The sequence below is a fragment of the Anarhichas minor genome, unplaced genomic scaffold (assembly GCF_050575085.1).
Source record: "Anarhichas minor isolate MPS153535 unplaced genomic scaffold, ASM5057508v1 ptg000025l, whole genome shotgun sequence".
Classification (NCBI taxonomy): domain Eukaryota; kingdom Metazoa; phylum Chordata; class Actinopteri; order Perciformes; family Anarhichadidae; genus Anarhichas; species Anarhichas minor.
The window spans coordinates 8623276-8637391 of record NW_027466471.1 but is presented as its reverse complement, the minus strand read 5'-3'; the positions used below and the strand labels follow the sequence as shown (position 1 = coordinate 8637391).

At 39.6% G+C, this 14116-nt stretch overlaps 1 protein-coding gene across 1 annotated transcript; it reads right to left on the bottom strand.

The window, feature by feature from the left end:
* Positions 1–6656: 6656 nt before the first annotated feature.
* LOC142957652 (macrophage-expressed gene 1 protein-like) lies at positions 6657–10763 on the bottom strand. Its single transcript, XM_076099605.1, has 2 exons — positions 10272–10763; positions 6657–9267 (listed from the first exon to the last, which is right to left on the bottom strand). Exons 1-2 carry the CDS (start codon positions 10719–10721, stop codon positions 7591–7593), a joined length of 2127 nt encoding a protein of 708 aa, XP_075955720.1. The 5' UTR covers positions 10722–10763; the 3' UTR covers positions 6657–7590.
* Between the last annotated feature and the right edge of the window lie 3353 nt (positions 10764–14116).

Here is a 14116-nt window from a genome sequence, read left to right as displayed (position 1 = left end):
ACGGCCGTTGGGCTTTTTAATCCGGCCCGTCAAATATTGGTACAAAATTGTCCATACTATAATAAAAACTAGAGCTGGGCAGTATACCGGTTTTAATTTCCCGTATGATATGAATTCTTCACACACCATTATACCGGTGCATAGCCAAAACAACTGCTGTCTGCTTTCAACAGGCAGCTAAATGTATTCTTTGCTGCTAATGCACAGCGGTCAGCGCTAGTTGTCTTATATGTATTGAGAGGGAACCCTAGTCATGGTCATAACTTTATAACAACCCACAACTAATGCTCTTTAACAGAAAAAAACACAACAGTCTGTGACACATAAACAATTTGTAACACTAATAATTGTACATTTATAAAATTTCACCGCCGAACTGCATGCTGGGTACAGCCTGCTTGCTAGCACAACAGTCTGCTAACAGCTGGGAGAGGCTCCGTCGCTCCAGTAACGTTACATTGAAGAACAGAACAGAGCGATGCAGGATGAACAAAGACAGACCGGAGCAGTGTTACATCAGTGTTACATAATTTAATGAATCATAAACATTATATGATTTAACCACTAGAGGGCAGCAGTGTTAAATCATTCAATGAATCATAAACATTACACGATTTAACCACTAGAGGGCAGCAGTGTTAAATCATTTAATGAATCATAAACATTACATGATTTAACCACTAGAGGGCAGCAGTGTTAAATCATTTAATGAATCATGGACATTACACGATTTAACCACTAGAGGGCAGCAGTATTAAATCATTTAATGAGTAATAAACATTATACATTTAACCACTAGAAGGCAGCAGTGTTAAATCATTTAATGAATCATAAACATTACACGATTTAACCACTAGAGGGCAGCAGTGTTAAATCATTTCATGAGTAATAAACATTACACGATTTAACCACTAGAGGGCAGCAGTGTTAAATCATTTAATGAATCATAAACATTACACGATTTAACCACTAGAGGGCAGCAGTGTTAAATAATTTAATGAATCATAAACATTACACGATTTAACCACTAGAGGGCAGCAGTGTTAAATCATTTAATGAATCATAAACATTACACGATTTAACCACTAGAGGGCAGCAGTGTTAAATCATTTAATGAATCATTAACATTACACGATTTAACCACTAGAGGGCAGCAGTGTTAAATCATTTAATGAATCATTAACATTACACGATTTAACCACTAGAGGGCAGCAGTGTTAAATCATTTAATGAATCATAAACATTACACGATTTAACCTCTAGAGGGCAGCAGTGTTAAATCATTTAATGAACCATAAACATTACACGATTTAACCACTAGAGGGCAGCAGTGTTAAATCATTTAATGAATCATAAACATTACACGATTTAACCACTAGAGGGCAGCAGTGTTAAATCATTTAATGAATCATAAACATTACACGATTTAACCACTAGAGGGCAGCAGTGTTAAATCATTTAATGAATCATGAACATTACACGATTTAACCACTAGAGGGCAGCAGTGTTAAATCATTTAATGAATCATAAACATTACACGATTTAACCACTAGAGGGCAGCAGTGTTAAATCATTTAATGAATCATAAACATTACACGATTTAACCACTAGAGGGCAGCAGTGTTAAATCATTTAATGAATCATAAACATTACACGATTTAACCACTGTTAGAAAAAAATGAAGACGACAGTGGTGCCATACCCCCCCCCCCCCAAAAAAAGTCTAAATGTGTGCGCAAGTACAATCCTGACTTTCTTAACACTTTCAGTGTGTGGAATGTGGGCTAATGCTATCAAACGAAGCACTGAAGCCTTCAAAAATAAAGCGACACCTAGCGACGAAACATCCAACGCTCGTGGGAAAGCCTGTTGGGCTTCTTGTTGTGTATGCAGGTTTACATACACATGATAAATACATGTCTTTGTGATCATCACATTGTATCATCTCATTTATTTGACAAGGGTTTTGCCTGTTCAACTCCACGAGGACGCCTACGGCTTGCTTGCGCAAACTATGTCACAAAACATGGCCGTGTTTGGTATCCCAGCATGCCCAAAACCCTCATCTTTGCAAAGAAATCATCGATTTTCTTTCATTTCTTATGGATTTTTCACAAAAGGAGCCCAAACACACTGTCCAAAGTCGCCATAACCGCTGCAAGTCGGATCTTGCAGCATTTCGACGGAAAAAGACACATTACAGACACAACAATGTGCTAGCGGATGTTACCATGGAGCTAGTGGCTTCAGAAAACGCTAGTACTTAAAGTACAAACCTTATCTCGTTTTCTGTAAGCCGTCAACCAACGTATAACCTTGCGTAACTGAGCTACCCTCGTACTTGATCGTGCGCTCAGTCGCAGCCATTATGCACAGTATGTCCGCTACTTACATACCACGTCTTCGGCCATATATATAGTTTTTGCAATTTGCAAAGGCTAAAAATAAAAGGAAAATAATATAATATCAAAATATAAAGGGAGAAACACCTTTAGTGTGTCAGAATATCATTTGGTTACCATGTGTCCATTTGGGTCTCCAAATATCCTTTTAGAGCTCCGCCTGGATCTCTTCATGGAAGAAACACTGTAGAATCGTCATACTTTGTCCAATCTTCTTCAAATTTGAGGCAGTTGTTCACTGATAGTGTAGTTACAGCCCTATACTGTCCTTTACCTGTACAGATACAGCCACAGGCAGTTATTTATACTGAAAGATACTTTTTTATTTTATACGGACAAAAATCTTCAATTTTTACTGACTCCAAAGGCCCACTGCTCTGTTTCTATATGACCTACAGGTGTTCTGACACTTTTGATGCATATAGTCACAGTGGTTCAGAAGCTACAGCCATTTAAATTTGGGTATGTCATTTTAGGCAGTTTTGCTCCAAAATAGGGGTGGAGTTGAACAGGTAACAATATAGTTATTGAATACAAATCAAACCAAGAGTGAGATCAATTAGTTAAACTAATAGTGTTAATATTTGAATGGGCCCCGGGACACTTTGTACTTGAAAAGTTGGGCCCCGAGTTCAAAAAGGTTAAGAACCCCTGCACTACGTCATTGTAAAAGACGTCTCTATCCCAGACTTCAAACCTCAACACCTGACCCAGTTCCACGGATCCAAAGTCGTAAGTCGCATTCCACACTGGGTCGTTGTTGTCCATCACCGTCTCGGTCTCCTCGTACATGCCGTTGTAGAAGATCTTCACAGAGGCGTCTGTTTTCGTGAAGCTGTCTGCCCTCAGACCTGCTCCTCTCTGGATCTCCAGTCTGAGAGTTCCTCTGCCGGCCCGTAGAGGACAGCAGTTATGGTCCAGGTTGGGAGTCGGTGAGCAGTTCATGACCCAGCTCTATGAATCCTTCACAGCTGTGTGTGTGTATGTTCGCGTGCATGTGTGGGGGAGGGGGATTATTTTAGCCACGAGAGAAAAGACACACATTAGTACTATGAGCACTCTTTACAGGAAATGGCTATGTGCATGTGAGCGTACAGTACATGTGTGTCTGTCTATTGGTGACTGTGTGTGTTTTTGTGTCTGAGCCAGCCTGTCTGTGTACTGATAACCTTACCAACGCCATAATAATAATAATAACTTTATTTATATAGCACCTTTAAAAACACAGTTCACAAAGTGCTTTGACAGTCAAAGCAACAAAAACAAGGCAATAATAACAACAGAAAGCTCAGTGAGACCGTTGGATACGTTAAAAATAAACTAAGAAATTAATGAAATAAAATAATCGTTAAAAAAAAAAGCGGAAAGCGATGACATCACATAAAAGCCAGTCTGTAAAAATGTGTTTTAAGAGGTGATTTAAAAGAGATTACTGATTCTGCGAGCCTTATGTCCTCAGGCAGCTCGTTCCAAAGCCGAGGGGCCCTGATGGCAAAGACACGGTCACCTTTAGTTTTCAGCCTCGACTTTGGAACAGCCAGAAGGGCCCCACCCGAGGATCTGAGGCTGCGAGCTGGCTCATAGGGGGTCAACATTTCCTCTATGTATTTTGGGGTCAGACCCATACGTGCTTTAAAAGTGATCAGTAAAATGTTAAAATCAATTCTAAAACGTACAGGGAGCCAGTGGAGAGAGGCCAGAATTGGGGTGATATGATGTCGTCTGTTAAACAGTGAGAAGCCGAGTTGCTGCATTCTGAACTAGTGGGAGGCGAGAGAGTGACTTTTTGTTGATGCCAGAAAGAAGGGAGTTACAGTAATCAAGTCTTGAAAAGATGAATGCATGAATTACCTTTTCCAGGTAAGGTTGAGAGAGCATTCCTTTGATTTTGGCGATGGTTCTAATTTGTAGAAAAAAGGACTGGACAACTTTTGTGACTTGTGGTTTGAAGCTTAAATCTGAATCAAAAACTACTCCTAAGTTTCTGGCAGTGGACTTTATGTTAATGGACAGGGGGCCAATGGCACTTTTAATGGGAGTCATTGGGTTTGGGGGACTAAATATTATGATTTCTGATTTTGAGTTATTGAGTTGAAGAAAATGTTGTGCCAACCAACAGTTGATATCATTAAGACAGTCTAAAAAAGCAGCTAGAGGCTTCTGGGGTCATCAGGTCTCAAGGGAAGGTATATCTGTGTGTCGTCAGCGTAGCAATGAAAAGAGACATTGTGACGTTGGATGATATGAGCAAGTGGGAGCATGTATATGGAAGATAAAATTGAACCTTGCGGTACACCACAGGTAATGTGAGATGTATAGATGAGTAGTTACCTATGGTGACCGAGTGGGTTCTATCTGAAAGGTAAGAATAAAACCAACTAAGTGCAGAGTCCTTGATGCCAACCCAGGTTTTAAGACGGTTGATTAAAAGTTCATGGTCTATTGTGTCAAAGGCTGCACTTAGGTCTAAAAGAATTAAAATGGAGCTCTCCCCTCTGTCGACTGCTAAAAGGAGATCATTGGATACCTTGAAGAGGGCGGTTTCTGTGCTGTGTAAAGCTCTAAAACCTGACTGAAACTTCTCAAAAACGTTATTAAGACACATAAAAGCTAAAAGCTGGGTTGAAACCACTTTTTCTAAAACTTTTGATAAAAACGGAAGTTTAGTATGGGTCTAAAATTGCTAAGTACAGAAGAATCAAGATTGAGTTTCTTTAAAAGAGGTTGGACCACAGCATGTTTAAAAGTAGTTGGAATAGTTCCTGTTGCAAATGAACTGTTGATAATCAATAAAATACTGGGATCAACTGTATTAATAAACTCTTTAAGAAATGTAGTTGGTATAGAATCAATACTGCACGTGGTTGATTTCATACGGGATATGATTTCAGGTAAAAGGGACAGCGAAACAGGTTTAAAATTGCTAAAATGACTATATCCCTACTGACATGTAAAACACGGTCTGGGGGGGGGGGTAATTTGTTGCCTGATGTCCACCGAGTCGATTATCTTAAATAGAATTCTCGGATTCGAGTGATTCGTTAAAATGAAGTTGGAGAAGAAGGAATTTCTGGCACCTTTAACTGCCATTTGAACTGTCTTCATTGCATCTTTCCAACTCTCGTAAAATACATGTAGACCTGTTTTTTTCCATTTTCGTTCCTTTCTCCTGCAGTCTCTCTTTAAATCATGGGTAGTGTAATTTATACAGGGCTGGGGTGTTATATTTGGCTTTTTGTCTTTAAAGGGGGCAACAGAGTGCAGGACAGTCTGACAGGTTTAATCAAAAAGGGAGACCAGCTCCTCTAAATTCAGATGAGGATTAAAAGCAGTTAAAAAAGCCGTGGACAAATGCTCAGAAAACATGCTCGCAGACAAATGACAAATTAAAAACCCCGCAGCAGACAGGTGAAGTGTGAATTAATGGTTGAGGATGGAATAAAACCACATTGAATGAAACCGCTTTGTGATCAGACGCACAGATATCCTTTGTCTCAAAGTTGTCAGGCCTGAGACCACTGTAAATAAAGGGTGTGACCCTTTGAGTGTGTAGGCTCCTGTATAGCCTGAGTGAGGTTAAAAGAATCCAGAGTATCCATAAAATCTGTGACAAAAGTCTGTAAAGGGCAGCAGACATGTATGTTAAAATCACCTAAAATAAGAATTGTATCATACTTTGATGTAAAATGGGATAGTAGCTCACCACATTCTTGGATAAAAACACTGTTAGGCCTTGGAGGTCTGTAGATTATTAAAACGATCACTGGATTCTTACAGTTCACTATAAAACCAAGATGTTCAAAAGTAAAACAGACATGTTTAATGGAAGTACATTTAAACACTTTTTTATAGATGACAGCATTAATGTGGCTGGAATGTTTTCTCAGTAAGGTTCGGGAAGATAAGTGTCTCTCTGTGCAAGAGGTTTCATTCAGCGTTGTTTTATTTAGAGGACCAGTATGTGCTTCGGTGCCACGTTTACAGATGTATGCAACCTTAACGTTTGAGTTCACTGATATTTTTGCATATTGTACAAACATCAACACTGCGCGGTGTAGATACAATTTCAGTCATCATGTGTTTGGATTTAGCTCAAAAGATTTAACTCCATTTATTTAGTTTGCAAGTTTAAAAAAAACACTCATAACTCAGATCTGTTACAATGATCATTATTTTGTTTAAGATAACGCTGACTGAGATATGTGTAAGACATACCAAGCATAAATACAATATAAACATGAAGATATAGATCCGTTAAATTGTTGTACACAACTTTAATTAGCAGTTAAGTGCCGTGCAGAAGAGTTTCATTGACATACATTATAAATCCTTTCAATTTTAGCAGCATAAGACAAAACGTTATATACAGAACATAGAAAATCATTAATCTAATGCTTCTTTTATTCATATATTTTTTTTTAAAAATATATGAATATATATATGTTAATACATTTTCTTAAAAAATTGTTTTGAAACATTGTAAAAATGTTTTATAAATGGTTACAAGTCAAACAAAGCATACAGGTTTTTAACGGGGTATACCATGTTGATGTACTACGTGACATTATGCATCTTGGCCTCATGAGGGCAGTATTGATTCACCGGCCTTTGGAAAAGCACTTCTGCGTTGAGCTATTTGGTGATTTCAAAGGCACATGGCTCTGGAGTTACATTTGTTAGAGCGAACACAGTATGATGAAGTTTACTTCTGCTAAGTACACATCGTGATAACAGGAAAAAATGTCTTCCAATAAATGTATTGTTATATATTTAATATGCATAGCAGTTGTTGAAATGTAAATTACTGATTGGTTTCATATACATTTCAAAAGAATAAGGATAATTAATGCAAAGTCCAACTGATTCAAACTAGGAACCCCTAAACAACATATTCTGCTTCTGTGAGATTCATGATAGTGATTTCTAGTTAAAATCCAAATCTGTCACACCAAAATGAACCTCCATCTCTTGGGGTCAAGTCTTTAAACTGTGTGGACTCTCAAAAATTAAGGAAAATCAGAGGCATTCTTTTCACAAACATTTTAAAACCCTTTAATCAGACGCTTATTTGTGAAACACTAAAAACATAAACATATGTGCTGGTAAATGTTAAGCTAGAGCTGGGTTACAACCCAACTGAGCGGCACGAGCAGCCGTTCTCAAAAGTGTTTCTTATCTGTGTTTTTTCTCAAGCCTCATCTTGTTGTCTCTCTCCTTCATCACGTTCAATCTCACCACGTATTTCCACATAGCCGCTAGCTGGCCTCAACCAAGACAGCCTCCTCCTTCTCTTCACCAGGACTACTGCCGCTATGACCACCAGCGCCATTATACCCATCACCCCAAAGGCTACCCCTGCCTTTTCACCACTAGACATCTGATTCATTTCCGGGTTAAGCTTCCGAACCATTTCCTTGATTTCCTCTGGTTTGGCCACTTTCCACGCCTTGGTCTGCCCCACTCTGATCCAGCTCATATCTCCCTCAGTCATGACCATAACTGTATTTGTGGCATGCATGCTGACAAGTGGAGGTTTAGTGAAAGGTGGCAGATGGACCGGAAGCAGCTGCCCACCTGTGAACAGCCCTGACTGGACACAGTAAAGAATTTCACAGCCGTCGCTCACTGTGGCGAGGTGCTGACTGAACTTCGGAGGGCAGCGACGCTGATTTACTGCCAGCGGGTTGTTTGACTGACAACTGAAGAGGCCTCCGAATGGCACTGAGTATCTGCTGCCAATTTCATAGTCGTTGCTCACACAGATCACTTGGCCATCTGAGAGAAACTTTACTGGGATGAAGCTCTGGGGACAGCTTTTTGCATTAGTGACGGGGTTTAGGAGGGAGGGGCTGTATATGCCTCCGAACAGATACCCTGAGTTGTCTGGGGCCTTCCCGCTCACAGAGCACCAGTAGGTGTTGATGTGAGCAGAGCGAACGTGGTAGTTGTCCTGACACACTTGACGATGGCAATGTGAAAACCCCAAAAACCCACACCGATAGCGTTGGTCATAGCAATCGTAGGTAGTGTAACCCTGCTGTCTCACCTCCGATCTCAGTAAAGTGGCAGAGTAAGGCGAACGACAGGAGAAGTCTCCTGTTTCAGGGTTTTTCTGGGCCAGGGCATCACACAGTGGACCTGCATCTGAGCTGATATGAATACACTCTTGGTACACACCGCCAAAACTGAGGTTTGTAGCGGGGCCCTCGCAGGATGCGTCATCAATGTTGGCTTGGAAGTTAAAGTTTTTGGAGCTGACGTCGACGCATCCAGGCCGCGTGTTGATCTTGTAGTATCGCTCTACGGCCTGACTCACCGCAACAGCTATTTTGCCAACTGTAGGCTGGGGAAGATCAGGGAAGGTGTTGGTGTTTATAAAGTAGTGTAGGGGAAATCCTGAGCGGTCAATAGCAACCAGGTTGTTCCTGGTACTTTCCTGCCACTTCTGCAGGGTGATGCCAGGATAGAAAGGCATGCCGCCGCCATGGCTTTGGATAATAGAGTACTGAATGTTGGACTGATATGTTTTAAGGGATGAGCTCTGTTGGACATTTTGACTGCTTATGTCAAACTTGAGTTTGTCAAAAAAGTTTAAGCCGGCCTGCGCCTTGACAGAGGAACTCTCCGACACACTGTCCGACACATATGAAGAACGGAGGTAGTCTTCCCCCACCAAAGTGGCCCCAGCATCGACACTAGTGATAACATGGGTTCCATAGTCCAGCACCATCTTCTCTGAGAGGTATTCTACGTTCCTTGTTTGGTTGTTTTCTATTGCATCGGCTATCTCTTTAGCTTGTTGAGCAAAGCGTGCATCCAGAGTGAAGTCTGGATAAGCCTTGACTGTGTAGATGAAGTTACGAACCTTTGAAGAAAAATATTAAATAGCATGTTATAGTTATTCCAGCTCATTCACTTTGTATTATTTTGCTTAATTTACTTTTTAACGTGACATCTGTAACATCTGTCCAGGAACTACAGATGAGGAAATAGCCTTCTGGCTCACTCTGGCACATTTACGGCAATGTTGTTTAATGTGGATGAATATACCTACACTGTTCAAGGGGCAACATTTTTATCAACCAAATCCATCCATCCACGTAATCCACCATAGTAGTACCTTTTATATATACTGTGTATATATATATATATTTATTAGTGCTGGGCAACAATTTAAATATTTAATCGCGATTAATCGCATTGTTATGGCAAAGTTCAATAATGAATTCAAAAGTAGTGTATTGCGCACTTTTATTTTAAAAGTACTGCTATATGAACAAAAGGGCAATAACATTTGGTTCACGAGATGCAGGTAGCATGTTTTATACTTAATGTGAATATAATTCATACTTTGATGGCATCTTATTCTGAAAACCGGATGTTCGTCTGAAGAAACCGGATGTTGTCTCACGGTAATCTTTCCGCTAACTTTCAAAGTCCTTCGCTCACTCCCGATCTGTGCCGTTTACCATGAATTTCAGCATATAGGTGCACTAAAATGACTGACTATAGGATGTTTGCTGGCTTTTATCCCACTGTTTTGTCATCCTCTTGTTGTTATGTATATGTATTGTCTCTTGTCTTTCAATAAAAATTAAAAAAATAAAGAAAATCATAATAAATTAAAAAATGCTTTAAAGCGCGATAAAATAATTGTCGGCGTTAATTAATGAATGCGTTAACGCGAAATTAACGCGTTAACTTGCCCAGCACTAATATATATATATATATATATATATAAATATATATATATATATATATATATATATACAAACTATGAGATTAATTTAACTCATGATCCACAATCACTGCCACAACTACATGTGGGTTTTATTTTATTCATCCAAACTATGGAAAATAGAAACGTACTTGTACTCTGGCTGTGGTTGAAGAGTCTTTAACCTGATGAGTTTTCATCCTCTGGTTCTCTGTCGAAAATTTGCCATTCAGCACCGAGAAGAAGGAAATGTCCGCATTCATGGAGTGAGATGTAGAGCTTTTCTGCTCCAGCCAGGAGCTGATTATCTCCGAGCTCATCTCCACACCCGTCTCCTTGTGGGGGATGACAAACACCTCATCTGGGATGAGGTAGAGCCCGTCCTCGGAGGTCTGGCACTGGGAGTAGGTGAGGTTCATGACTCGACCCGTATCAATGTTGCGGAGGTTGTCCCAGCCTCCGCCCGGCAGAACCTCCAGTGCTGTGATGGAGAGGTTGGTGGAGGCACGACATTGCCTGAGCCAGTTGGTGGGGCGGCTGATAGGGACCGCAGAGCAGACATGAAGGAGAGAGAGAGACAGGAGGGTCACCGCTACCTTCATGATGAATGTGTCAGGGAGGGCTGAGATGAACGACTCTAAGGTTCAAACCAAGTTCCTCCTCCTCTTATGCAGTTTATCATACGACAAACAGGAACATCCTGTTTCAAAACTGGTGCGGGAGGATGAGATTTTACTTTTATTTGCAAGTCTGCTTTTTTTTTAACCCCAAAATATATACATCAGGCTACTTATTAACAGAAAAAAAGAACTCAGCTGGGCAAAATGGGATTTAACCTGAATACTCTTCCTAAATTATGACTGACCTTATTCTCTGTCAGAGGAAAACAACTTGACAGAAACCATATTTGAAGGCAATATCATAAAACCTCCAATTAGTTATTGACATAGTTTTATTGCTGTGATTCGTGTTATCTAATCGTTCAACTTCCAGTCAGTGCTTCCTTGGTTTGATACTGTAAAACCACAGTGTGCTGAAATGAACTATCAACTCAAGGGTGCAGAAGTCATGAAAACAAACATGTCCACTTGTACTGTAAGTAAAGGAGACCACCATGCAGTCTGAGGATGAACAACTCAGCAATGATTTATCAGGAATAATAAATAAATACTATAAATAAATAATAACACACTTGTCAAGAGTTATTCCACGTCGGTAGAGCAGTGCACACACACCAGAAGAGTTTGAATACACTTGCCTGTCATCTACAGTATGTTAATGTTCAGTTTTACACTTTCTCTCTTATTTTTCCCCTACCCAACACAAAATCACAAACTTCTACAATTTGAAAGTAAAGTGACAAAGAAAAAGAAAGATGGTTGAAGTATATTTGGGAAAAGGGTGGAAACTAAACATAAGCTCAACGTAAACGCAGCAAAACAAAGGTTCACTGCTTTGGTTGATAAACTCTCTTTCACATAGTTTTTCTACTTTTAAGGTAACAGTAAAATGATCTGTCGACTTCCTCTTATCAAAGGGAACAGAAAGCAGATATGAAAACAAGATATATTTCAAGGGAAGTTGTGGTGTTTTTACATGTTTGAGAACAGTCACATGAGTGTGTGTCACTTGGAATGTACTGATCTAAAAATACATAAATACCGATCAAAAATACCAGAGCGATTCGTTTGTCAGAAATGCTGTTTTTAAAAGCAGTAAAATAGATGCACGCACTTCTTATTTACATGTTTTATTAGTTAGTTCATATGAATTACTCTTTTTACTACATACTTTATTATGTTACTGTTATAAAACTTTGTCAGTGCTATCTTTTTCAATTGATTGTATATTGTATTCTAGTGTAATTAATGAATAACTGTAACTGTAAATTAACAGTATAACTATCCTCAATACGCCATTTTCATTTTTTAAACTTATTTTCTATACAAAACAATATTTCACCACATATAAAGGATTCTGTGTATTACAGTTGTGTGGAAATGACAAGTTCAATTTGGGCTGCATACAAGGAGAGACACAATTCTACTTGTTGAAGTAAAATATAACCTTAATGAAAACTGACCCGAGTCTTTGCATATTCTGGGTTGTTTTGACAGTGTGAATTTTAGATTCACCTGGAGGGGATGCAGTTATTGCCAGGGAATAAAACATAAACTATCTGCTGCATCGATATTGTTTTATTTTGAGAGATCAGATAAAATCACATAAGCTGAAATAACTGGGGTTGCGTTACTCCGTGGCTACAATCAGGTCCACCCAATAATGCATTATTCCCTTAACACCCAGTAAGGACACTTCAAATCAAACTGTGGTGCGAGTCAGATGGTTTTATCAGCACTTCCTGTATTTGATCGACCTTAACCGAGTGACTTTGACATGACTTTTTCTGCATTTTTACTCATTTTAGAGAAACAGTTTCTGTTTGAAATGCTTTAAAACACAGCGAAAAGAAGAACATCAAAGAGTTCGTCCTCAGAAACATCGGAAGACGAATCGAGGAAACGTTGCACATTTCAGACCTATCGTTTCAACGAAATGCTTCCTCTATACTGAATCTGATGAAACGCTGACGAGTCTAAAGTTCAGACCACAGACACGTAGAAATGATTACAATGTCTGGTAGTTTTCGGTTTCTGCTGTGCGCGCTCCCGCGAGTTGTATGCGAGTCTCAGCAGCCAGACGCAACTCGGCACAACACCATCCAGCAGTGCTCGAGTCTGCGGTTGATTCTCCAGCGATTTGATTATTACTGAATCTGGCCAGTAGATGGCAACACGAAGCCATACAACTGATGAACTCTACACATACCACACCACACTGTATAGAACTTCAGCATTAAGTATCAAAGGGCTCTTAAATTGTGCATAACTAGCCTGTAGATCATTGCTTTTGACATGCTTTTTATAGATTTGACTCATATCTAGTTGAAATCCCACCTTTTGTTTTCACCTGCTTACATATTCTCATGCCAAACTCAACTCAGAGTAATCACTACTTCATCTGCCGCCTAAATTCCATCATAATATTGGAGGAGGAATCACTTGTATTAATTGTTAGCTGTTGGTGAAGAAAGGCAAGCTGGCTTTGTAACCTCTCCATGGTCCGTACTCGTGCTTGAATAGTTGTCTTTATCATCAGTAATTACTGGGTAGACACATTCACACGTAACCCCATAGAAGGTTTGACATATTTGGCTCATCTCTACCTAGTACTAACATAATTTCAGTTTTTGTATTTGTTGTAATAAAAGACATTAAGCATGATGACAAACAATTAAACATTGACAGATATTCGTGTTGCGAATAATAACCAGCCATATAAATGCATGGTGCACAACCTTTAATGTGTTTACTGAGGAAGGCACTCACATTAACGTCATTAGCTGCCTCTGAACTAATTTATCAGGGTCTGGCCGTTTTTAAACTTGTGTTTGGTGGCATGTGTGAGGATGTGTGTGTGTCAATATGTGAGTGTATGTCCCAGTATCAGTTTTCATCATGTGTGTTGTCCACTTTATTCCCATGATACTTTGTATGAATACTTTGGCAGAACCTCCAGTGCTGTGATGGAGAGGTTGGTGGAGGCACGACATTGCCTGAGCCAGTTGGTGGGGCGGCTGATAGGGACCGCAGAGCAGACATGAAGGAGAGAGAGAGACAGGAGGGTCACCGCTACCTTCATGATGAATGTGTCAGGGAGGGCTGAGACGAACGACTCTAAGGTTCAAACCAAGTTCCTCCTCCTCTTATGCAGTTTATCACATGACAAACAGGAACATCCAGTTTCATAACTGGTGCGGGAGGATGAGATTTTACTTTTATTTGCAAGTCTGCTTTTTTTTTTAACCCCAAAATATATACATCAGGCTACTTATTAAGAGAGAAAAAAGAACTCAGCTGGGCAAAATGGGATTTAACCTGAATACTCTTCCTAAGTTATGACTGACCTTATTCTCTGTCAGAGGAGAACAACTTGA

Coding starts and splice junctions, on each gene's coding strand:
- LOC142957652 (XM_076099605.1), bottom strand. CDS start 10,721: ATGAAGGTAGCGGTGACCCTCCTGTCTCTCTCTCTCCTTCATGTCTGC. Junction 9,268..10,271: donor CAACCACAGCCAGAGTACAA/GTACGTTTCTAT, acceptor TTTTCTTCAAAG/GTTCGTAACTTCATCTACAC.